Genomic DNA, 25,267 nt, shown 5'->3' with positions numbered 1-25,267 from the left:
CTGAAGCTGAAGCTCCAATACTTTGGCCACCTGATGTGAAGAGCTGAGTCATTGGAAAAGATCTTGATGCTGCCACAGATTGAAGGCAAAAGGAGGAGGCAGCAGAGGATGAGATGGTTAGATAGATAGCATCACCGACTTAATAGACATGAATTTGCCCAAACTCTGGAGAAGGCAATGGCACCCCACTCCAATACTCTTGCCTGTTAAACTCCAGGGACGGAGGAGCCTGGTAGGCTGCAGTCCATGGGGTCGCTAAGAGTCGGACACGACTGAGCGACTTCACTTTCACTTTCCTGCATTGGAGAAGGAAATGGCAACCCACTCCACTGTTCTTGCCTGGAGAATCCCAGGGACGGGGGAGCCTGGTGGGCTGCCGTCTATGGCGTCACACAGAGTCGGACACAACTGAAGCGACTTAGCAGCAGCAGCAGCAGCCGGGAGATAGTCGAGGACAGCGGAGCCTGGTGTGCATGCTCATGAGGTTGCAAAAAGTCGGACATGACAGGAGAACAACAACCCTTCATTTAAATGAAAAACATCTCTGCCTAGATGCCCAAGTGCTGCTGCTGCTGCTAAGTCGCTTCAGTAGTGTCTGACTCTGTGCGACCCCATACACGGCAGCCCACCAGGCTCCCCCGTCCCTGGGATTCTCCAGGTAAGAACACTGGAGTGGGTTGCCATTTAACACAGAGGCCTAATGAAAGTAGTTGATAATAAGTCCTAACACAGGTCTTCAAACTGGGTCTGAAATAAAACCTAACAAAGGCAAGGAGGGATTTGGGCGGAGGAATAGAGTCAGTCAAGGGTCGGGGCAGGGAGGCGGCCCGCTGTGTTCAGGAAGCTGCACTGTTAATCTAGGCCAGAAGAGGGCAGAGAAGCAGTCATGAGAAGGGCAAACGCCTGTGTGGTTTCTTGACCCTCTGCAGACACCGTATCGAGCTTCCTCTGGGGCACCGTTTAATTGCCCGGAAGCGGAAGTCCCTTCCTTTTCCGCTCTCTTCGCTTCTCGCCCCTTGACGTGAGTCTCTAGTGCCGTACGCGGGGAATGGGGTAGTAATCTGTGGTCATCCTCGCCGGGTGTTATCTGAGGACCCCAGTCCTGGGTTGAAGGTGTTGCGGGGGGAGGGTGGGGTGCGATGGGGCCGGCATTTCGGGGGCACGGGGTGGGGAGGCAGGGCCGCCGCCAGTGCCCGCGCCCCCGTTGACGCCGCCAACGCTTGTCTTCCCTGCAGGTTCCGGCCGCGCGCCCCGCGCCTCGTCGCTATGGTGAGTACGACCCCCACTTGGGGCTCTCCCCGGGGGGCGCAGGCAGGACGGTCTCGGCGAGGGTCTTCAGGGGCCTCAAAGGGGCTGCCGGGGTTGGGCACCCCAGCAGATGCGTCTCAGCGGCTGATTGCCTTCGCTCTCTGTTGCAGCCTCGCAAAATTGAGGAAATCAAGGACTTTCTGCTCACAGCCCGCCGCAAGGACGCCAAGTGTAAGTGGGCGCCCTGGACGGGAGGCGGCGATCGCGGGCTCCCGGAAGCCCCCGGAATGGCTGGCGGGCGCCGGGCGGCCGCTTCTGCCCTCGTCTGCTGTCGGGGTTCGGGGGTCTCAGCCTGTCTCCCATAAGACAAGGCGCTTGGTCCGGGGTGTGTTCTCTTCCTTCCTTGAGGAGGGTCCCCAGGGGTTTTTTTGTTTCCTGGTGTGTGTTGGGTACTGTGAACGGATGTGAAGAGCTGACTCGTTGGAAAAGACCCCGGTTCTGGGAAAGACTGAAGGCAAAAGGAGGCGACGGCAGAGGATGAGAGGGTTAGATAGCATCACCGACCTAGTAGACAGGAGTTTGCGCAAACTCCGGGGGACAGTGGAGGTTCCTGCTGGGGGGACGTCGGGAAACAGGTTTCACAAACTCGGAGTCAGTGCGGGTGTTGGGTTCTGGGCCGAGGACAAGCTCTGTCACAATGAACTACATCATTTTTCTTCTCCGTGTATTGGTGTCCAGGTTTATAAGCGAAGGGGAAGGGTCACTGATAGGAGACACACAAAGCGGCAAGGCTTTGATCGACACGTGCCAGCCCCAGCTGCCCGCGTGTTCTCTCTTTACCCTGACTGTGAGAGGGAGTTCTCTCGTCTCTTTGGAGGGGGTTTGGGGAGCTGGTGGTCAGCACTGGGTTTGGACTGGGGTGTGGTGCAGCTTTAACACGTCTCTTTTGGGCTGCTGCTTGCAGTTTCCCTCCCCTCCCAGATGCGTCCTAAAGGGAGCTGGGTAACTTGTGCAAGCAGAGTGCTCTTGGCCGGACGGATTCAGGTGGGCTACGGCCCTGAGGTCTCTGATGCCCTGTCTCAGTGGTGGGGTGCAGCGCTGGCTCACTGCAGAGCCTTTTGGGGATTTGTGGGGGGCGAGGAGAATTGTAGTTATGTCCCCGTTACCTGTGACAGGTACTGTGGGAGCTGCAGGTGACCACGTGCTTGTATTTTTTTATTTCCAGTCACGTGCAAAGAGAAACTTTATCAGGTCAGCTTTAGTCCAGACCAGGGAATTTGCGGTCACTTACTGGGTTCAGAGGCCAGCTCTCCAAGTGGGTAACTCTGACCCCACCATTTCCTCTGTAGAAGAGGGGGTGGTCATTCCTGTCTCACAGGATTGGTGTCAGGATCAGATCAGATGACCTGGTAGAGAATTTTAGCACAGTGAAGAGATGACACCAGATCCATCAGACTGCTTTGCATTGCTGTTAAAATGTGACCTGTGAAAGGAGGGGTCAGGTTCCCCTGGATATGATAAGGTGCCCAGGAAGTCTTTTTTGGATAAACTTAAATTGTCTTCATGGCTGTAATTGTAACATAAACAACGCAGAGTTCACCATTTGGGGGTGTGCAGTGCACGTACTGGGTTTGTATTCACATTGTAGGGCAGCCATGCTTTGTGAGAAATTCTCATCTTGCAAAACTAAAACCCTGTAACCCATTAACCAAGAGCCCCCAGCCATTTTACACCAGGGACCGGTTTTTCCACGGGCTTGGGGAGATGGATTCCACCCATCGCCCACCTCCTCCCGGGCAGCCTGGCTCCTCACAGGCCTTGGGCCAGTGCTGGCCTGTGACTCTCCCTGCAGCCCCTGGCAACCACCGTCCTTGTGTCTCTACTGCTGTCTCTTCTGCTCTGACCACTGTCAGTACCTCACATAAGTGAGATCGTGCAATACTTGTCCTTTCATGACCACCTTAGTTCATTTAGCGTAACGTGGACATTTGGGTGGTTTCTGCCTTTGGCTCTTGTGAATAATGTTGCTGTGAGTTTTGATGTAAAATCTCTCTTGTTGTTGCTTTCAGTTCTTTTGAGTATATTCCTGTAAATACAATTACTGAATCATATGTTGTTGAGTAAACATTTTTTAAGAGTTCCTTAGTCTGACCTTGTGAGAGTTCAGTTTATAGGTGTACGGCAGCTGCTAGGAACAGCAGTATATTCACCTTTGAGAGGAATGTTAAGATAGCAGAATAGGTTGGTTTGAATAAACATCCACAGTTCTGATTAATATATTAGAGTGTGAGCCGAGGCAGCCGGTGCCTTGGGCAGGCTCGGGCACAGTTTTGCTTCCTGTGACATGCCCGACCCCTTCAGCAGTTACTGGCAGAGATGGAGTTGCGTGTCATGTGGCTAGGTCAGCCTGCGCCATGGGAGTCAGAACGAGCAGTTTGATGGGTGCCAGACATGAGTCACCTGGAAGGGGCTGTCTTCCCGCCTGCAGAGTAGCTCCTGGCCTCATAGAAACGCATTGACGCTTGTACATAATCAGATTGTTGGCTAAATTTCAAACTGCACGCTGTTGAGCTTGGGGCACACTTGGGGCTCTTTATTGTCCAAGCTGTGGTCCTGATCGAGAATTTTAAAGCCATATAAGGTGGATACTGGGTGGTCTGGAGTGTATCACTGGGCCAGATGCTACTCGTGTTACAAATACAGACCTTAACTCAGGTTCTAGAGTATTGATACAAGGGAAATGTAGATTTCTGACAGTGAGGTCAGAGGGGGGTGGGGGATCTTATTTTCTGCTTGATCAGAGGGACCGCGAGGGAGGGGAGCACAGCGGTCACGGGTGCTGCTTTGTGCAGAAGCAGCAGACAGCAGGTGGACTGTGCGACGTCTCTCCTGTGACACAGTCTTACTACTGCTCTGGTCTCTGGTAGCCGTCAAGATCAAGAAAAATAAGGATAATGTGAAGTTTAAAGTTCGATGCAGCAGATACCTTTACACCTTGGTCATCACAGACAAAGAGAAGGCAGAGAAGCTGAAGCAGTCCCTGCCCCCCGGTGAGTAGCTGGAAGCCACGGAGGAGGGTGTGGACGGCCCGCGGGGTGGGGGGGGGGGGTGCCGTGTCAGCGGGCATGTTTCCCGACTTCTCTCCAGAATTAGGAGAGTCCCTTCTGTGCTTTGTCTAACTGTCTGCTCCTGCCGGTGGTGTCACGTAGGCGGTTCTCAGAAGTCAGACCCAGAGGGAGCCATGCCTTTCTAATACAGCATTGTGCCAGCTGGCGCTCACTCCCTGGGCCACTCATTTCATCCTCACCATGGCCCTGCAGGGTAGGGAGGTGCTGGGATTGATGGCCCCCCTTCTCACTGATTGAGAAACTTACTGAATACAGCAGACGATGCGGCTGGATTAAGCAGAGGGGCCATCCTGGTGGTGGAAGGCTCAGCAGAGCAGCTGGGCGCTCAGAGCCCAGCCAGGGTTCCACGGGCCACGTCCTCACAGTACAGGTCACCAGCGCCGCTGCCTGGGTGAGAGTTACCTGCGTTTTTATTATCAAACACTGACTTAATGTTTGACGCAGACCTTCCTGGTGGGCTTAATTTCTGAGCTCTGTGAGCCCTCTTTAGCCCAAGTGCCAGATCCAGACAGGCAGCAGTGACTCGGACGAGTTGTTTGATTGGCTCACGTTTCTGTGTCTTTGCCTCTAGGTTTGGCGGTGAAGGAGCTGAAATGAACCACGCATGCTGCTTTGAACTGTATTAAAATTTTTTAAATTCTCAAAATGGCCTTTGTCTTTGAGAACAGGGGTGGGTGGGTGCTAACTTGCTGATGGCTTCTGGCGGGAATAGCGCAGGGGTCGTGGCTGCTGCCTCGTTACCTCCCCAATCTTGGGCTGTGATCCCTCCTAGGGGTCAGTTAAGCCATCTGTTTTTTTAAGTCTTAATTTTGAAAGTAAGGAGAAATAGGCAGTTAAAGAAGTCAGATACTGATGGAAATAAAGCCAGTCTCCACTCCTGAGATTTAAAAGTCACTAAAGTAAAATAAGCTCCCCGGTGATAAAAATGATAATTCAAAGGAGTTGATTGGCCTTCTCAGAAGTGGCAGTAAATGAAGCCAGCTTTTCCTCAGAATCCTCGGGATGTGGGCGGCTTTTGTTTCTGCCATGTTGAAATGTGGCACCACTGGAGGAGGGGCCCTTCCCTTAGACTGATGGGAACCGAGGCAGAGTGCTGGGAAGGCAGGCTGGGGACCGCCACTCGGCAGCCGGAGAGCGGGCTGTGGCGGGGATGCCTCTGTGCCAAGGGCTGGAGGCTGAGGCGTCCCACAGGACCTGTGCCGGGCACCTGTGGAATAGTATCAGATTCTGTTTTCTGCTTAAAATGTGTGCTTGAAGCACGTGGCCCCCCTCCTCTGGGGGGAAAGGATGGGGTCCTGTCACTGAGGCAGGAGGGGGTGTGGAGGCGAACTGCCCTGCCAACTGGCAGACGCCCACTAACCACATGCACAGGTGGGTGTGTGGAATTTTTTTTTTTCCCTCCAGACCTGGGTTCTCAGGCACAGAAAAGAAAAGTCATTCCTGTGTGTTTACTAAGTAGAGCTCAGGAGTGGTGCCAGCTGGTCACCAGATGAGCGCAGCTGGAAGGACTGTTTAGGTGAGAGTTTCCAAGAAGGAGCTGAGAATGGAGGTGAGCGGGTGTCAGCCCAGCGACAGAAGCCCTGGGAGCCAAGAGACCGATGTGAAGTCCAGAAGACGCTTAAAGGGAGGAGCCGGAAATCGGACCCCGGACCCCAGGCAGTGGAGTGGTGGCTGTGAGGGTGGAACATGCCTGCTGGCTCCGGCGTGTGAAGGTCCAGGTCGTGTGGCAGCTGAGGTCCCGGCCAGGCCTGGCTCCACTCCCGGCTGGCTTGCTGGTCCTGATTTTTCACGTGCTTTTTCCATGCGTGGCAAGTTGCGTCAGTTGTGTCCAGCTCTGCGACCACATGGACCGTAGCCTGCTGATGGTCCCATCCTTGTCAAACTTTGATTACGTTTCAGAGGTTTATTTTTGAGTTCTGTCACTGCCTCACCTCACCTGCACGGTTCCCAGTCCCTGGGAGGGCTCCGTACGCATCTGTCTGCACATCTTGGTGTCAGAGTCGCCAGGGGAACAGTCAAGCACAGAAGGGACTCAGGCAGGATCGCCTTCAGCAGGGGCTGTGGGTCCCCTGTGGTTGGTGGGTGTCTGCCAGTTGGCAGGGCAGTTCACCTCCACACCCCCTCCTGCCTCAGTGAGAGGACCCTCATCCTCTGCCCCCAGAGGAGGAGGGCCACATGCTTCAGGCACACGTTTTAAGCAGAGAAAACACTGAGCCTGATAAGATTCTGCAGGTGCCCTCATGGGTCCTGTGGACGCCTCAGCCGTTGGCAAGGAGGTATTGCCGCCACAGGCGCCGTCTCGGGCTGCCGAGTGGTGGTTGCCAGCCTGCTTTCCCCAGCACTCTGCCCCAGTTCCCGTCAGTTTATGGCAAGAGCCCCTTCTCCAGTGGTTTTAGAGTCCTGAGCTAAAATAAAACTGAGGGCCTTTCTTGGCGCGGTGTTCCGGGCAGGCCACAAGGTGGCGCCAGAGTCTGGCAAGTGAGGGCAGGAGGCCAGAGACGATCTGGACCGGGTTTACGTTGATAACATCTAAGGGGCCAAGTGCCTGAGATGCCGGGCGGTTTCTCTCCTGGGAATTCTGCAGCATGTGAGGTAGTGAAGCGTGTGTTTTGTGTTCTGGGAGAAGTGCCCTCCGGGGCTCTGGTTGTGACCAAACCCAGATGGGGCGCCTTCAGCGGCTCCCGGTCTTGCCAGCCCTTTCACCATCCCAGCTTCCCAGGAAGAGGGCGGGTTTACCGCTTGGGCTCCCTTTGTCCCCGCGCATTGTGCAGAGACCAGCCCCAGCTCCTAGGATACAAGCCCCGCCGGCATTTGTCTAGAGAAGGCATCCTTTCACGCTGTGGGTCTCAGCCCTGGCCTCTGCCTCCCAGCCACTTGGGGTCCTCTGTAAAAATTCACTCCGAGGTGGCCAGGGCTGAGTCCAGAGATTCTGTGTGAGTTGGCTTGAGGCATCGCTGTGTGCTGGAGCCCTCGGGTGCCCAGGGCCCACCACTGCCCTGCTGAGGTCAGCCCACAGCTTGGGTGAGCTGGTTCTGGCCACACTAGGTAAATGGGGAGTGGGGTGGGCAGGAGGGCTGGTCAACCCAGGAACGAGTCCCCGGGTGGGCTCACGCTTTCTGCAGTGCCGCTTCTCTGGAGGCCCCTGGTCTGCTGGGTGCAGACTGGCCAAGCAGGTTTGTGTTCAGGATGCACCCCGAGGCTGTGGTGATGGCCTGAGGGCCAGCTTCTGCTGTCAGCACCAAGGGTGGGGTGCAGGCCCCCCTTCCGCCGCCCGCCCCCGCTCTGGGCCCAGCCCCCGCTCAGGACAGGTGGGCTCACTCCCTGCCACTCACAGGGAGGCAGACCCCTCCCCCACCCCTCTCCCCTACGGCACTTGGAGTTCACAGTTGCGACTAATCTTCTACAGGAACAGCAAATCCTCCTAACTTCCGGGTCAGGGAGGCCAGGAGCAGCAGCTGCAGCCCGGGGAGGGGGGGACCGTGTCTGTGGCACCAGGCAGTGCCTATCCCGGAGGTCCCGGCCTGTGAGGTCACGCTGCTGAGTGCCAAGGGCCCTCCAAAATCGCTCCAGGTGTCCGCCTTCCTCAGCGGCCAGCATGGCTGGTTCAAGACCAGATCCCTTGCCAGGGTCCATGGGGCCGTACTGGCCCACCTTGCCAGCTTCTTTCTCTCTCTTTTTTTAAAAAAACTATAAAGCAAGGCTAGCTGAGATGCAATTTACAGTGAAATTCACCCTTCTTGGTATCCAGTTCTGTGTTTTGTACCGCTATGGAACCACCACTGCAGTCCAGAGAAAAGATTCTCAGCCCCCCGACCCCAGTTCCCTCTTGCACCCCAGTCCTTGGCAGCAGCCATGGGAGTTTTCCAGCATCTCTTTGTCACTCCCCTGGTTGAGTTTGGACTCACTGATTGATCCCTCTGTGCCCTGCGGTCCTTGGGCCCTGATCTCACCATGTACTGTCCCCGTGCTCAGAGTCCAGCCTTCTTCCCAGGATGCCCTGAGTTAACTCCTTCACATCCTTCAGCTCTCACCTCCTGTCATTTTTCAGGAAATGTCCTCGCACCCCAGATTTAGTCCCATTTTACAAACCAATGCTGGGCTCTGGAGGGCACTTGGGGGTGGGGTGGGGTTTGTAATTAATCACTGTGTGGCATAAAGGCTGCCTCCCCTCACGTTTAAACCAGACCCCATGCAGGCAGGAATGTGTGTTTTGCTCATCAGTGTATCCCCTAGAGCAGAGAAGGTGCTCAAAGTTTGTTGAATTAATGAAAGGAAATCCCAATGACGGGAACGGTGCTCCCCAGCGTCGAAGATGGATGGCTGCGGTTCTGGGAACCTTGGCCAGGACTGTGACCTGGAGGAGAGAGAAGTCTCAACTACTAAACAGGGCTCCGTCTCCCAGTCCTGGATCTCTAATAAGGGAAGGGGTGTGTACTGTACTCCCCTAGCAGTCAATGCGGGTCACCCATGGAGTTTCACCTTCATCCACCTGGTTCCCCAAGCCAGAAACCTAGAGGTCTCCCCACCTCAAACACCTCACCCCCACCCCACACTACCACTGATCAGACTGCCAGCAACTCAAGCCTGATCTCAGGACCCCCCCTTCAGTCCCCTACTTCACTGACCTCAGACAGCCTTGGACCCTGTCCCAAGACTTACCCTCTCCTTCTGGCCCCGTGCATCCTGCAATCACAGAACGCTGTTTGGGTCCTGGGACCGCAGCCCATTTCTGCCTGCGAGGCTCTGTTGGACCTGGGACTGCACACCCCCACCCACCCCCAGCCCCACCCCGGCATCCTGATGCTCTGACCCTGCTCTGCCTTCCTCCAGAGCACCGCTGAGCTAGCGCCTGTCCTTCTGTGGGCACCGCTACCACCTGCTGCTAAACCACAATCCCCGCCCAGCCAGACTTTCCATCAGCTTTTGTTCTCGGACAGAACAACGTCTGGCACCTAGTAGGCCCTTGGTTAATTTGTGTCTCCCTGGGAGGTCTAGCCCATCCTGGCGCTCCCAGGCTCCCTCCCCTCCCCCAGGCTCCAGGTTCTCTCCCCCCGGGAGGTCAGGGCCCTCCAACTAGCTCCTTCTTTCAGCTGGGACCCGTTAATCATTTGGGCAGATGACCTGGGCGCTCCCAGGGCAAGACCATGTTTACAGAGTGGACGCTCAATCCCGGATGAGAGTGAATTTAGAACTAGTGACCCAGGGACTGGGTCCCTTCAGTCCAGTCCGCAATCTGTCAGTTCATGCTAAGTCACTTCAGTCGTGTCCAACTCTTTGGGACCCCATGGACTGTAGCCCGCCAGGCTCCTCTGTCCATGGGATTTTCCAGGCAAGAATACTGGAGTGGGTACCATTTCCTTCTCCAGGGGATCCTCCCGACCCAGGGATCGAACCTACTTCTGTGTGCCTCCTGCATTGGCAGACAGGTTTACCACTAGCGCCACCTCTACCCTCTAAAAGCGCCAGTAACGGTCAGCCTCGCCTTTCTCACGCCATGACTGCCGGTGCATTCAGACAGTCTATATACTTGATTTGATGATGTGACCAAAACCCTAGGGACCCAGTTCAGTCCAGTTGCTCAGTCGTGTCCGACTCTTTGCGACCCCATGGACTGCAGCATGTGAAACCCTGTCCATCACCAACTGCCAGAGCTTGCTCAAACTCATGTCCATAGAGTCGGTGATGCCATCCAACCATCTCATCCTCAGTCATCCCCTTCTCCTTCTGCCTTCAATCTTTCCCAGCATCAGGGTCTTTTCCAATGAGTCAGTTCTTCCCATCAGGTGGCCAAAGTATTGAAGTTTCAGCTTCAGCATCAGCCCTTCCAATGAATATTCAGGACTGATCTTTAGGATGGACTGGTTGAATCTCCTTGCAGTCCAAGGGACTCTCAAGAGTCTTCTCCAACATCACAGTTCAAAAGCATCAATTCTTCAGCGCTCAGCTTTCTTTATAGTCCCAACTCTCACATCCATACATGACTCCTGGAAAAACCGTAGCTTTAACTAGACAGACCTTTGTTGGCAAAGTAATGTCTCTGCTTTTTAATATGCTGTCTAGCTTGGTCATAGCTTTTCTTTCAAGGAGCAAGCGGGGACCCAGAGACTGTTGTTAAGAGACAGATTCAGAAGCCTTCTGGGGGCTGTTTTCGTTTCTTCCACCTCTTTCTCCCAGACTTGGGCCAGGACAAATTCCAGATCAAAGAAATGCTTCGGGTTCTGGGGCGTGACCCCTGGTGGCCCCAGGGTGAGCCCGGGGCAAGGGGCCGCCCTGGAAGGGGTGGGGTGGGCCCGCGCTCGGGGGGGCGGGGCCTTATCCTCGGCTGGGCGGGGCCGGGCGGGGCGGGCGCGCGTCCCGAACCGACCGGCAGGCGGGCGCACTCGGGCTGAGCCATGCCGGCGGCGCGCGTGGAGTACATCGCGCCCTGGTGGGTGGTGTGGCTGCACAGCGTCCCGCACCTCGGCCTGCGCTTGCAGCCGGTGGACAGCACCTTCAGGCCCCGCGATGAGAGTTACCAGGAGGTGAGTCCGCGACCCGGCGCCCCAAGTCCCCGCACCGCCCTTTCCCGCCTCCCAGCGCGCCTCGCTCCGCGCGCCTCCAGACCCCACACCCCACCCACCCCACACTCTCTCCGCAGCCTCTTCCCGCGTCGCCCTTTCCCCCGCGGGTCCTTGGCCCACAGCCCTCCCGTCTGGGAATTTCACGGGCCTGGACAACTGGAAAGATGGGAGTTAAGCCGGTCAACGGCACGGGGGGAAGGGCGCTTCCTGCGGGGCGGGGGTTGGGGCTGAGCGCCCAGGGAGAGGGCAGCGCCGCTCAGGGGTCGGGGCTGGGGGTGCATTGGTACCTGAACCCGGTGATTCTCGCGCGCCAGCTGCGGGGGGCGGGGGCGGGACGGCGGGGCGCTCCCCGGGGTTTCTCTCCTCCTGCGGGTAACCAGACGCGCTCTCGCTTTCCGGGTCTGTGCGACCTGGGAGAAGTTTGGGCAGAAACTAACTGGAGTCTGCGGGTTCGTCCCCGCGGCAGCCCTCCTCCCCAGCCCCTTCCAGCCCCTCCACCGGGGCCCCTCTTGGAAGGCGACAGACCCAGAGGAGAGGGGCGTGGACCCGCAGCCTCATGTGGATAAGCGGGGGAAAGAAAGTGCCCCCTCCCCAGCACCCCCAACCCCTCCTCTGTACAGACACACCTTCTGAGCCCTGGATTTCTGGGGTCTGGGCGGCTTGGCCAGCCTCTTACCCCATCCCCGCAACTCTGCCCTCGTCCCGCTCTGCTGGCTCTTCCCTCCCCGGTTTCTGCACCCCTAGGGGGAAGGGGGTGCTCCCCTAGGCTTCCCCGCCCAGACCGAGTGCAGAATCTCCCAGCCTGGTCAGGTCTGGCCCAGCCCAGTTCAGCCCCCGAGGCCAGGCTGAGTCAGTTTTCTGTCGGGTCAGAGAATCCGCGGCTGGGAAACCCAAGATGGGGCCCGTTTGTTTAGACCTGTGCGCCAATCTGGGGACTTTGACCCCCGGCGGGCAGTTTCTCCACAATGTACGCGTGTGGGGCGGGTCTGGGCGGAGCCGGGCCGCGGAGGTCAAGCTGGCAGTCTACTGTTCGCCTCTCCCCCACCAGGACTTTCTCCTGCAGGGTCCCGGGGATCCTGGTCCAGTGGGGTGTGCAGGGCACCGCTGACGGGGGAGTCTAATAATAACCCCTAGCGTCCTGTCACCCTGGGCCCCAGGCCGATGGTGGCTGCCCCTCCAGAAGCGGGAGTGAACCCGGCCCCCCTTCCTGCTGCTGGACGGGGAGCAGTCGGCCAGTTTGGCTTCCCCAGCTTGCACCCTTCCTGGTCTGCGCGCCCCCCTCCCACCCGCTCCCTGAGCCCTGCCTGGGGAAGGCCCCTGGCTCCCTGAGAATGTGGTCGCCTGGGGAGAACTCCAGGGAATCTTCCGCTCCCAGTGAATGTATGAAAAGAGGCGGATATGATTTCAGAGACAGCTGTGTTGCTTGCAGATTGTGTGTGTCTGTGTGTGTGTCTTTATGTGTGTGTGTGTGTTTGACCCCACATCTGCTTGTCCCAAACCCCGCGCCCCAGATCCTGCCCTGGGGTCTCCCACCATAGCTTTCTCCTTTCCCCTGGAGGAAAAGTAAGCTTCTGCCTGGGTGGAGACGACCTTCAGGTGTGGGGAGGGGGCTGGACGGGACAGACAGCTGCTGTCTGGCTGTCCTGGTGGGCCTGAGCCTGCCCCACCCCGCTTGGTCCCCTGGAGAGGCGACACCCAAGCCAAAGGGACCGACTCACAGTCCCTGTCCCTCTCCTCCCCGTGTCAGACCCTGGCACTCCAAGGGGCATCCCCTTCCCCCGGCCTCACCCCCACCTTCCTCGCCCTGCTCGGGCAGCCAGAGGGCCCTGCCTGGGATCCGAGAGCGGTGGGGCTAGACAGGACTGGACGGGAAGTCTGGCTCTGGGTGTTTATTTCCGCCGGCTCCCGTTCTGGTAAGTTCCCCTGGTGTCTGACCACAAGTCTCTTCTGGAAGTCCCCTTCCTCCTGAGCAGCAGTCACTGCCCAAGTCGTTTAGCACCATCGATTGGGCACCTCCTGCTGTCGATCACTCAGCGCTCAGCAGACTCCTGATCCCTGTGCCAGACGTGGGGTCACGTTCTAACCGTGCCGCCAAGGCCTCCGGGGCTCAGCAGCTGCGTAGCTGGGAGGGGGCTGTGCGTTGGAATCCACAGTTTTGCCCCTTACTGTGACCACGCAGGTGTCTGTACTTCCCAGAGCCTCCCTTCCCTCTTCTGCAAGTAGTAAATAAGCTGTCCTTTGAAACATGGTTAGTACCTAGAGGGTTCCCTCGCACGTGGTGGACCCAGTGACGCAAATCATTAAGGACTGGCCTTGATGTTCAACAGCGTGTCCAAGTACAGTGACGCGTGGAGGATGCAGACAAGGATCCTCTGCTGTCACGATCAGGAAGGCCTGAAAGACACGTGCAAAGGGGGCTGCCGCTCATGCCCCGGAGGGCCAAGTGAAGAGTACGGGCTTGTGGTACAGCGTGTGTGTGTACTCACGTGTGGGCACCCACACACGTGTGTACACACCAAGGAGTAAGTGGAGCTGGGAGCAGGCAGTCAAGATGAAGGACAGCTCGGGGGAGGAGGCCGGCTGTGCTGGGGATCTGGACGAGCAGATCGCCTGGTGACGACCCGGACATCCTGAGCAAAGTCAGCCCCAGAACTTCCTTGAGGAAGCAGGTCCCCCCGACCCCACTCACTTTTTGGGGTCTTGGGAGCTGCCATGGAAGCCCGCTGGTGGGTTGATCTTTCTACCCCTCCCTGCCAGTGGACCAGACCCTGAATCCTCACCCAGATCGCCTGGGCCCCATCCACCAGGCTCCTGGGGAGGTGGCAAGCCCCAGGCCGAAGGGGCACCCCCGCCCGGCTGGGCCTCCAGCTCCAGGTGGGGAAGCTGCCGAGACCCTCCTCACCCCTCCTCACCGGATGAGACGGCGTGGGGATGGAGCAGATCCCGGCGTCAAAGAGCTAGTCAAAGGACCTCATAGTCGTTTAGTGGGTATAAAGCCTGTGGCCGGTGCCGGGTGCTTCGTAAGTTGCCACAAGCCCCGCTTGGCATAGAGGAGGCCCCCGCCGGCCAGGTGTCGCATGGGCAGAGTTGGGGAAAGGGCCCTGACACTGCCCCCAGCTGTGTCTCCCCAAACCAGCCACCCCGGTTTCCCCCTTCAGTGGCCCCTTCACCATCCATCCCAGAGAGATGGGAGAGCAGACACTGAGGACCCGGCGCCTTTGCGAGGCTCACTGCGCCCCTGCCGCCCAGCAGGACCCCCTGCCTGCTCCCTCTCCCACCTCTGCTCTCCCTGCTGGCCATTGTCCAGGGACTAACGTGAGGAAGCAGAGGAGACATTCTTCACTTTTTACACGTATCTCCACGTGTTAACTCTGGGCAGTCCTGTTCATAGGCTCCGCAGAGTCTCACACACTCCCAGAGGAGGGTTGGATCCAGAGCTGTGGGGCTTCCCCAACTTGGGGGCCTTTCTCAGGAGGAAAGACCTCCTGAGCCCTCTCCGCCCCACCCCCCCCACAGTATTTGAGAGGAGCCAAAGGATGTGGAAGCCCCATTCATCCAGCGTGAACCTTGAGTCATGGTCAGCAGACACTCACGCTGCCCCCACCAGCCCAGGAGGTGGGGGAGCTTAACCCTTTCCAGTCAGGGCCTCGCCCTGCAGCTCCCCGCCCTCTGGCCTCACCCCTGGGCTGGCACACTCTTCATCTCCTGGGGTCTCGAGGTGAGGGGTGCTCGGGATGTTGCCCCCTCCCTCCCCCGCCCAAGTGCAGAAGCCCCTGGGGGCTCAGCTGCCACCTCGGCCTTCTAGGCCCGTCGGTCACTGCTGCCCCCAGCTGGGGTCCTGGGTTCGTGCTCTGGTTTCTCGTTACAAAGTGACAAACCAGAAGGAGTGGTTGCTTGGATGATAGGGCGAGGCCTGAGCCCTGATGCGGGGGCCGTGGGCTGGCTGTTGGGCAGCTCAGGGAGGTGGTGGCCACAGGGGCTGGGAACCTGTCCTTTCTTGGCTCCCTCAGCGCAGGAGGGCGTGTGAGTCGACTTCCTGGCTTCCTGCAGACAGGACATCCTCCCTGTAACACCCGGAGGTGTGTAACAGAGACCTGCAGAGTCTGTTAGGAGCAGAACTGTTGCCTGTTAAAGGGTGGCAGGTGATGGGGGGAGAAGGTTCTGCAGGCTTCTCTTCCCTCCCTCCTTCAGCCCCTCCTGCCTCCAACCTTAACCCTAACCCTGGGCTTCCCAGGTGGCTCAGCAATAAAGAACCTGCCTGCCAATGCAGGAGACTCGGCTTTGATCCCCGGGACGGGAAGATCCCCTGGAGAAGGAAACGGCACCCCACTCCAGTATTCTTGCCTGGGAAATCCCAGGGACAGGGGAGCCTGGTGGGCCACAGTCCATACGGTCGCAAAGAGTCGGACATGACTGAGTTGCTAAACAGCCCAAACCCTGATGCTAGCTCCTCTGCGCCTGCCCTTGTGCTCCCAGTGCCGGAAGAAAGTTCTGGAAGAGAGCTGCTAACAAAAGGGCCTCCAAGTTTGGATTTCCCAGGCATGGCCTCCCTGGGCTGGGCCAAAGCAGGAGTAAAAGAATTGAGGCCAGACGCCCAGCTTGGAGAGGCCCCTTGGCCTGAGAATCCCAGGGCCCTGCCCACAGTACGGAGCTTGCAAGAGGTCAGGGGGCCCCAGTGTGTTGTGAGGGGTGAAATGGGGAAGCAAACCCAGGGATAGGGACAGGCTGTGGTTTGGAGACACTCAGGTGGCACCGCCCCAAGTCGTGATTACTTCCCGGAGGTCCTGCTGTGCCGGATGGGGGCCCGTGATAGAGTCCGTGGGTTTTCCTGTTTGTGGGGAGATCGAGGGTGAGATTGTCTAGGGAAGCTGGGAGGAGGTCTGACTGTTTGCGGGTCTCTGATTTATGCAAAAGGTTTATCCGTTTTGTTTTTTTTTTTGTTTTTTTATTTGTTTTTTGTTTGTTTTCTTTAGGAATAACTTATAGAGAAGTGTGTTGTCTTAGTAAGTGTACACTTCAGTACCTGTATGTGCACGTGTGTGAGTGTGGTATGAGACACCACCCCAGGCCACGTATATCCCTGACCCCGCGGGAAGCTCCGTCTCCCTTGATTCCCTCCCAGAGGCAGCTGCGTCTCGGGCCCCTGTCCCTGCAGATGAGCCTCTCCGACTTCGCGTCTTACGTCAGTTAACCCGAACAGCCCCTGCTGTTCCGTGTCCCTCGTTTCTTCTGTGTCGCGTCTGTCACGTCCACCCGATCACTGGCTGTCGCTGCCACTTCCTTTTCACGGCTGCACAGTATTCCATTTTGTGGCTCTAGCACCTGTTAGGTGTCAGATCTCTTGTTGGTCAGCATTTGGGTTGCTTCCGATGCTTGACTCTTACTGCAGTGTTAGGCTGCAGTGAACAGCTGTGGGGGGGCGGCGGGGACACAGGCCCTCCTTTCTGCCAGGGGAAGGAGAAGGGTTGCCGGCTCGAGGGGTTTGCACACTGCATAGCAGTCTGGAACTTGTGATGGGGATCCTGGGCTCTAGCAGAGGGACCCCGGGCCTGCAAGGGGGTGGCCAGGACAAAGCGTGGCATTTACATCCACCCCTCATTCAGGGGACGCTCTGTATATCGGTGCTCTGCTAAGTGAGTCTGAAGGAAAGGGTCCGCTGTCGTAAGCAGTTCGAGAAAGTCTGTGGACACTACTCGGTGCTTCCCAGACTTGAATGGGATACAGCCCCGCCGGTCATCTCTTGGCGCACTTCTGATTCACTGGGGCCAGGGTGGAGCTGGAGATGGTGCATTCTGCATCTCAGAAGAGGTCAGTGCTGCAGTGTTGGTGAACTCCACTTTGAACAGCAAGGCTCTGAACCTCTGTATTTTCTTGGGCTCCAAAATCACTGCAGATGGTGACTGTAGCCATGAAATTAAAAGACGCTTGCTCCTTTGAAGAAAAGCTATGACCAAGCTAGAGAGCATATTAAAAAGCAGAGACGTTACTTCGCCAACAAAGGTCCATCTAGTCAAAGCTATAGTTTTTCCAGTGGTCATGCATGAATGTGACAGTTGGACTATAAAGAAAGCTGAGCACCGAAGAACCGATGCTTTTGAACTGTGGTGTTGGAAAAGACTCCTGAGAGTCCCTTGGACAGCAAGGAGATCCAATCAGTCCATCCTAAAGGAGATCAGTCCTAAATATTCATTGGAAGGGCTGATGCTGAAGCTGAAACTCCAGTCCTTTGGCCACTGATGTGAAGAACTGACTCATTGAATAGACCCTGATGCTGGGAAAGATTGAAGGTAGGAGGGGACAGCAGAGGATGAGATGGTGGGATGGCATCAGCGACTCAATGGACATGAGTTTGAGCAAACTCCAAGAGTTGGTGATGGACAGGGAGGCCTGGCATGCTGCAGTTCATGGGGTCACAAAAAGTTGGACACGACTGAGCGACTGAACTGAGCTGAAACCCATGTCTGTCCTTGACCTTCTTCCCCATGGCCCGGGGCCATAGGGCCTCCAGTGAGCAAGCGGCTTGCCTGGGGGCTTGTGCTGGGGGCCAGCAGTGTCAGTTGCCAGTTGCATCCAGTTCTTCTGCCACCCTGTGGACTGTAGTCCGCCAGGCTTTTCTGTCCATGGAATTCTCCAGGCAAGAATACTGGAGTGTGTAGACATTTCCTCCTCTGGGGGATCTTCCTGACCCTGAGATCGAGCCCCAGTCTCTGCACTGCAGGCGGGTTCTTTACAGTCTGAGCCACCAGGGGCCCGGCAGGGGCGGTCCTTCCCACAGTCTCCCGAGGCCAGCCTCCTGGCTCCGTGCATGGGGCAAGCCTAATGGTCCAGGCTCAGGGGCCCCTGCCCCTGCCACCCCAGGAGGACTTCTGCAGGGGGACGCATGTATTCAGGTCCACTGGGCCTTCCCAACTGCCTGGAGGAGAGGGCTCGCCCTCCACGCCGCTGAGTCGGGAGGGTGGCAGGGCAGGTTCCTGGCAGTGTCTGTGATGCATTTACGCCAGGTGGAGGTGAGAGCCACGCTTTGTCACAGCCACCTGTCCCACATCCAAGTGGGCCGTCTCCTCTGTCCACTTCTGGGCTGTCCCCATCACTTTGGCCATTTGTCTGTGATGCTCGGGAGCCTGTCGGTCCAGGTGACCAGCAGAGCAGGTGCCCCTTCTCCCTTTTGAGGCTCCGCCCCTTCCTGCCAAGATGACCTCAGAATGCAGGCCTCAGCCTCCAGGTGTGCGCACGCTCCAGCCTGAGACCTGTCTCCTCCTCAGACCGGAAGGATCCCAGTGTCTCCCCCAATCTGCCCATCTCCTCACCGCGACAGCCCAGACTGGAGCGCTGGAGATTCCCAGCTGGGAGTGACGCGGGGGCACGTGTGCAGCAGGACGAGGCCGTCGGCTCAGGAACCTGACTTAGAGCCAGGTCCAGCCCTGGGGCCATCTGGTGTCCATCTGGCTGAGTCAGGAGACTGGAGGGCAAGGAGTAGGGGGCTCCGGGCCTCCTGGCCGACAGCAGCCCCCTTTGTAGGACCCTGAGGTGTTCGGTGGGCCTGAGACAGCGTCTTCTCCCGTTCAGGATTCTGGGCTTGGCTGCCACCCTTGGCATCTGGGGGTCGCTGTCCCTTTCGGGGTGCGGTAGAAGGGACCTCCGCAGGCACATTTCCTGACATCTCCCACTCCCCCCGCATGGAGTTAGCCTCTGGTTGGGAAGGGACCCCAACTCCTAAAGCGAGGCTCAGAGGGGGCATACGCCAGGACGTCTGCCCCAGGCCCCCGCTCAGCTTCTGAGACACCCCGCCCAAGCCCCTGCCTCCTCGGGAGGCCTCGGATGCTTCGGTGTGTGGATGTCTTTCTCCTGGTCTCCCTCGGTCATACCAAGCATCGCCCCCAGACCTCAGGGTCTGGGGACAATTCCTTCTTGTCTCTTGAGTGACTCAGAGCATCCATTAGGCAGGGTCTGGTCCTTACCTTTATCCAGGTATGCATGCCCCAGATGGGGGGCCAGCCTCGAGCCACGCCTCCTGCCTCCTCTTGTCTGGGGTCCTCTGCCCCCTCCCACACCTGAGCTCCATCTCCCCCCAACTCCTGGTGCCCGAGGGCAGGGCGCTTTATACAGAGTGGGAGCGTCAGTCCTGGGAGGAGGGCGTCGGATGTACAGCTCAGTCGCGGTTTCCGCAGCCCCGCTGAGCTCGGGGCCCTTCCCCGCACCCCCCGGGACCCAGCGCTGATGCCCGGCCTCTCCCTCCTCAGTCGCTGCTGTTCCTGGGGCTGGTGGCTGCCGTCGGCTTGGGCCTGAACCTCGTCCTCCTCGCGGCCTACCTGGTCTGCGTGTGTTGCTGCCGGCAGGACGACGCGGTGCAGACCAAGCGCCCCCGCTCCTGCTGCGTCACCTGGACGGCCGTGGTGGCTGCGCTTATCTGCTGGTGAGTGTCCGTCTGCTCTGGGCCGGGCGGGGGCACGGAGGTGGGAGGTGGACACAGCGGACGAAAAGTGGCCCTGACCATCTGGGTCTCGCCCCTGGTCAGCCTCTTGACCAGGACACCCCTTTCTCACCTTCCACCTCCAGCCCCACCCCATCATAACAGACCCCAGGTGGCTCATCAGCTGTCTGCCCATGTGGTCGTGCCTGAGCTCCGGGAACCTGGGTGGGAGAGCCTGTCTCTGGGGTGCATGCTGTCCGCTTCCTCGCCAAGCGGTGGGAATCAGATATCCCCGGTGGTTATGGGAAGCTCCCTAGCATCCCAGGCCGCCACCCCTGGTGTGAGCCTCTCCAGCCCAGCAGGGAGCTCCCTGGGCAGTTGACCGGTGGCAACTCCGCTCTCTGCATCCCATCCCCTCCCAGCTGCCGCCCTGGATCTGCAATCAGAGTCTGACTCCAGCCCAGATCAATTCCACCTTCTACAAGATCAATAGCTCTTAGCACCCTCAGCCAGGTCTTCTCTGCTCCAATAGTGAGAATCTCTAACTTTGTGTCAGAGTCAAGCTACTGCTCAAGAAGTGACCCCACACACACGGGCCTTGTTTTCTCATGAGTTGTATTTTTCGTGTTTTCTTTCTTTTTTTTAAAAAAATTTTCATTTATTTATTTGGCTCCACTAGGTTTTAGCTGAGGCATGTGGGGTCTAGTTCCCTGACCAGGGATCGAACCTGGGCCTCCTGCACTGGGAGCACGGAGTCCTAGCTACTGGACCACCAGGGAAGTCCCAGGAGTCGTTTTTCCTTGTTTTTGTATCTACAGAGATTTTCCCCATAGCCTCAGGCCCACCTGAAGCACTCTGGGGGATGGTCCTGCTGGATTTGACCCACTGTCTCCGGACGGGGGAGACAGACAGGGTCCAGTGAGCCTGGCCCGTGAGGATGCCTGGGGGCTCGTCCCCGGCAGCCCACAGCCCCCCAGGGCTGTCTTCTCTCCGTTAGATCACGGTCACCATCTGTCCTGCCCGCAGTGTGGGGCTGCAGGGCGGAGGGATCTGGGGTGAGTGCAGTGGAAGTCAACAGTTCCAGTCTCTGGAGATCAGAGCCAGGTCGGAGTGAGTTGAGGGAGAAAGGCAGGGAAGCGAGTCAACGAGAGCAGGACGAGGAAGGATCCAGAGTGAGTCTGGGGGGATGAGGAGGGAGCGGTCTCGAGCTCTGACGCCGGGCTAGTGCCGTTAAGGGGGTTCAAAGCTGGGTGAACAGTTCTGGGTGAATGCAGAGTATCGATTTACGCGCTGGTTCACCAAAGTATAGCGTGGGTGCATGCGTGTGTCAGACCCACGAAGCAGATGGGAACCGTGTTTCAAAGTGCACATTGCAGACCACACTGATAACAATGGGTGCAGCGTGGACCGCCCCCCTTCCCCTCCAGGTGATTGTGCCCTGCGGGCCGTGGACCATTTCCTGAGACACTGAATTAGCGGCCAAGGGCTCCCTGGAAGGAGGATTCCATAACAGCCTCCCAGGGGGTTCCTTCGCAGGTCCTGTCTCTTTCAAAGAAAAAGGATAAGTGTAAACACATGTAGCTTCACCCCCACTCCCGAAACCAGTGTTGCGGATGAAAACTCAAGGAGGCTGTTCGATGACGCTTCAGAGGACCCCCAGTGGTGTGAGTCAGATAAAATACAATCAGTGACAGAAGCAAGATTCGAGATGATTTGCTCAGGCTGGAATGTTGGACTAAAACCAACCAGATGAAATTTCACGGAGATGGATTTAGAGTTCTGCTTTTGGTTAAAACAAAATAAAAGTCAGTACAGCACTAGAGGAAGGAGGAGCACCTGGGCTTCGCAGCGGTCCTTGGGGAGAAATCCAGGGGTGTTTGTGGACCATAGGGTCAGTGGCAGGGAGGCAGGCCCCTGGGGCATTAGCCCCAAGCTCGGAGCTGGAGGGACCGCCTGGGCTTGGGAGCGCCACTCAGAGCACCAACCGACCAGATGAGTTGAACCAGATGTCGACCAGGGTCTGGAGGACACGCTTGACTGGAAGAGTGATGAGGAGGGTAATACAGAGCCCCATTCAGATGTCCAGCAGGTCATCTTGCAGAATTGGAGGCTTGTTCCAGGCTGACCCCGAGGACAGCCAGAAATCAGTGGGTGTGTGGTTTTAAGAAGGGACTTTCTGGATCCCTGGTGTTCCAGTAGTAAAGAATCCGCCTACTGACAGGGGGGACATGGGTTCCATCCCTGATCCGGGGAGATCCCACCTGCTGCAGGGCAGCTATGCCTGTGCGCCACCAGAAAGAGAGGCCCGACATCACAGCAAGGAGTAGGACTTTCTAGAAGCCAGAACTTTTCAGTAGGATGGGCAGCGTTGGAGGGGGTGGGGGGCAGGGAAAGGATAGAGAACGGAGGGGAGTCCCCAACACTAAGAGGATTTCGGAGAGGCAGGTGTGATTTCACGAGACTTCAGTGGTCCCATAGCCCATGTGTGTCAGAGTCCCCTGGGGAGCCTGAAAGATATGGATTCCTGAGCCCCTCCCTGACTTACTGCCAGCATCAGAATCCCTGGGGCCCAGCCAGCAAAATCTTCCACCCTTTGGAGCCCCAGGATAGAGAACGGGAGTGTTTTCCCTTGGGCTAAACAAAACGTGCTGTAAGACTAGTCGGTCAGGCCAGGGCCCACTGGCCCAGAGCCTTCCCCTCATCTCCTGGCCAGCACACTTGCCAGAAGTTTAAACCACCCCTTCTCCCCTACCCCCAGGAAAGAGTCCCTCAGCTGAAGTCAAACACCCGCTCTAATGGATGCTTAGAGCCTCTTGCATCATAATTGCCAAGACCTAGTGATGCTGGGAAAAACTGAGGGCAGGAGGAGAAGAGGGCAGCAGAGGATGAGATGGTTGGATGGCATCACCAACTCAGTGGATATGAATCTGAGCAAACTCTGGGAGATAGTGAAGGACGGGGAAGCCTGGCGTGCTGCAGTCCATGGGGTCACAGAGAGTCGGACATGACTTGGCGACTGAACAACACCAGTAAAAGCAACCAAGATGCCCTTCGGGAGGTGAACGGCTAAACTGTTTTCATTCAAACAATGGGTTATTATTCAGCTCTCAAAGAAAAATGAGCTATCAAGCCACGAAAGGACATGGAGGAACCTTAAATGCGTATGAAAAGGCTGCATACTGTATGATTCCAAGCATATGACGTTTTGGAAAAGGCAGAACTTATGGGAACGGTGAACACGTGAATGGTTGCCAGGGTTTGGGGGTAGGGGAGGATTAGAAGGTAGAGCACAGAGGATTTTGAGGGCCGTGGAACCACCCCGTGTGATGCTATAATGGCAAACACGTGTCCTTATACTTCTGTTCAAACACATGAGACTCTACGGCACCAGGAGTGACCCAAATGCGAACTGCGGACTTGGTGACAGTGGCTTGTCCTCATAGGCTCACCCGTTGTCACAGTCGTTCCGTTCTGGTGGGGGCTGTGGACGTCAGGGAGTCTGTGTGAGTGAGGGGCCGGACCACGGGGACTTCCATATACTTTCCCTTCACGTTCACTGCGCAGTTAAAACGGCACTAAGAAATGGTGTCCTGGAAAAAACCGTCTCCTCCGGGGTCGCCTCTAACTTTGGGGTCTCGCCCACAGCGCTGCGGTGGGCGTGGGTTTCTATGGAAACAGCGAGGCCAACGACGGGGTGTACCAGCTGCTCTATGCCCTGGACAACGCCAACCACACCTTCTCCGGGATCGATGTGCTGGTAAGGTCCTGGCAGCCAGGCGCGGCCCGCGAGGTCAGCCTGGTCCCCACAGACGCCCCGGTCAGATCTGGCCAGCTCGGCTCCAAGGGGGTTGGACGCCCCTTGGGGCTGCCACTTGGTCCCGCCAGGAGCAAACAGGCCATTTCTGCTCCCCAGGCAGGGGTGGGGGTGAGGAACCAAGGAGAAAGGCGGATGGGGCCTGGGGGCGCGGGATCGAATCCTACCCACCTTTAGCAGACCTGTGCCCAAGAGGTTCTTGAATGTAGATCAGCCCCGGCCCCCCGACACACACACAGTGGTTTTTATCTGCTTATTTATTTTTGGCTGCGCTGGGTCTTTGTTGCTGCACGGGCTTTCCTCCAGCTGCTGTGAGTGGGTTTCTCTCTTGCGGTGTCTTTGCTGGTTGCAGAGCATGGACTCCAGGGCCCACGGGCTTCGTTCAGTAGCTACAGCTCCCGGGCCCTGGGGGGCCAGCTCAGTGATTGTGACGCTCCGGCTTACTTGCTCTGCAGCATGTGGGGTCTTCCCGACCCAGGGATCAAGGGACTGCGCGACCGCGTCCCCGGCCTCGGCAGGCGGCCCCGTTCCCACTGAGCCCCCAGGGAAGCCCCCCACGGTGTTTTCTGTGTTCACTCTCAGCGCTGAGTACAGAGCGCTGTGGGTCGGGTCTAGGAGACGTCAAGGGGAAAACGCTTCAAAACCAAGTGCAGAGCCCTCAAGGCCAGCACAGTGCGCTCCAGGCTCTGCTTTCCAGGCTCGTGGCTGCGGCTGGGGGCTCAGGGTGAAGGACATGCCGGAGGAGAGGTGGGATTTTTAGCACAAGGCAGAGGTCCACTTGTGAGCCTCTGGGCGGGGAGGCAGGGTCTTCCGAAAACACAGCCCTTGGCCCCCGTGCTTGTCACGTTCACGCACCAGGTCTCTCCAGCTGATTTCCCAGCAGCCCCAGTGTCCCAGGAGCCAGACTCTGGAGCAGTTTTCAGAAACGCCAGTCGCTCTACATCCACCCTGGGCCAGGTCCCCAGCAGAGGGGTGACCTCAGCCAATGGCCGACTGTGTCCGGCGGCCTGAGCCACACAATCCGGCCCCGACTGGAGCGTGTGGACTTCATCCCAGTGCTGCTGGAAGAGGATTCTGGAGGAGGGACTCGACCCCATCGCACCCCCCTCCCTTAAGCTCCTCTAAGGCCTTAATCCCCCAGCCCTCCCGGGACAAGCTCCCTTAAAGAGACAGCTGTGCTGGCCCTCGGGTGGGGTGGCTGGCTGCTGGCTTCCCTGGCTTTGGCCTCAGATAAAGTCCTTCTGGGAAGCCAAGGGCCACAGGCCAGACCAGGGGCCCCACTCTCCTGCCCCATTCCTTGTGTCTGCTGGGACCCATCCCTGGGGACCAGGAGCTAGCTGTCTGGACCCTGGGCTGGGGCAGCTGTAACGGGCCAAGAGTGTGGTGGGGTGGAGAAGCTGGCGGGCCGAACGCAGGCTGACCAGCACAGGGGGCCCTAAGCACGCCCTGGCCTGGGGCGGGGCTCACTCCCTGGGGCCCCCACCCTCACTTCTGCCCCGGTGTGGAAGAGGCTTCACCCACCAGCACCAGAACCCCGGGGGGAAGAACTCACCCTCCAAAGGAGAATCTCTGGGGAAGCCCCGGAGCCATGCCCTTCACTGTCTGACCTGTGACCATTGGAAGAATGGCCTGTGGCTCCCCCAGGGACCGAGGAAGAAAGTCCCTGAGCCATCCTGATGGGAAAACTCAAATTCTTCATGTCTTTATCGCCCAGAGATGAGCTGGGACCGGGACCTCCAGGCTGGGCCCCTCGCCCCATGCCGAGAGTGCCCCAGGGCCGGGGACACTGCCTGGAGAGGCAGCCCCCTGTGCTGGGCCTCCAGGGCTGGTTTTGCCCTTGGGGTGGGCTCCCAGGACCCCTAGTCCCAAGGCTCCGGGGAGATAGCAGATCTTAGCGGGCCCCCAGATCTGAGAGGTGAAGGCCAAATATCAGATGAGTGACGGCTGATGAGATGATGCCTGTGAAAATGCCTGGTTATCTGCAAAGAACTCTCCAAGTGTTGGTGGGGGAGCTATGCTAATGATGCTATTATTATAATTACTATAATAATATGTATTACTGTTATTACCTTGGAAGAGTGGAAGCTTTGATGGGGGCTGGGGGGGG

General features: G+C 57.8%; 2 protein-coding genes across 4 annotated transcripts in view; both read left to right on the top strand.

Moving 5' to 3' along the window:
* Positions 1-988: 988 nt before the first annotated feature.
* Positions 989-5,022, top strand: RPL38 (ribosomal protein L38). Of its 3 annotated transcripts, none has more exons than XM_015458986.2 (5): positions 989-1,037; positions 1,236-1,269; positions 1,419-1,479; positions 4,176-4,298; positions 4,948-5,022. In XM_015458986.2, exons 2-5 carry the CDS (start codon positions 1,267-1,269, stop codon positions 4,971-4,973), a joined length of 213 nt encoding a protein of 70 aa, XP_015314472.1. In that variant the 5' UTR covers positions 989-1,037; positions 1,236-1,266; the 3' UTR covers positions 4,974-5,022.
* Positions 5,023-10,765: 5,743 nt separating this feature from the next.
* TTYH2 (tweety family member 2) overlaps positions 10,766-25,267 on the top strand; it is a 35,690-nt gene continuing 21,188 nt past the window's right edge. The window contains 3 exon segments of the mRNA NM_001105626.1: positions 10,766-10,897; positions 19,177-19,349; positions 22,992-23,103. Coding sequence (NP_001099096.1) covers positions 10,769-10,897; positions 19,177-19,349; positions 22,992-23,103 — 414 coding nt within the window. The 5' untranslated portion in view covers positions 10,766-10,768.

This window comes from Bos taurus, chromosome 19 (genome assembly GCF_002263795.3).
Source record: "Bos taurus isolate L1 Dominette 01449 registration number 42190680 breed Hereford chromosome 19, ARS-UCD2.0, whole genome shotgun sequence".
NCBI classification, from domain to species: Eukaryota; Metazoa; Chordata; class Mammalia; order Artiodactyla; family Bovidae; genus Bos; species Bos taurus.
This window is presented reverse-complemented; position numbering and strand designations above follow the sequence as displayed.

Bases quoted from the DNA above. Each gene is read 5' to 3' on its own strand.
- RPL38 (XM_015458986.2), top strand. The intron at 1,480-4,175 runs GTAAGTGGGCGC...GGTCTCTGGTAG, and splicing joins CCGCCGCAAGGACGCCAAGT to CCGTCAAGATCAAGAAAAAT. The intron at 4,299-4,947 runs GTGAGTAGCTGG...CTTTGCCTCTAG, and splicing joins GAAGCAGTCCCTGCCCCCCG to GTTTGGCGGTGAAGGAGCTG.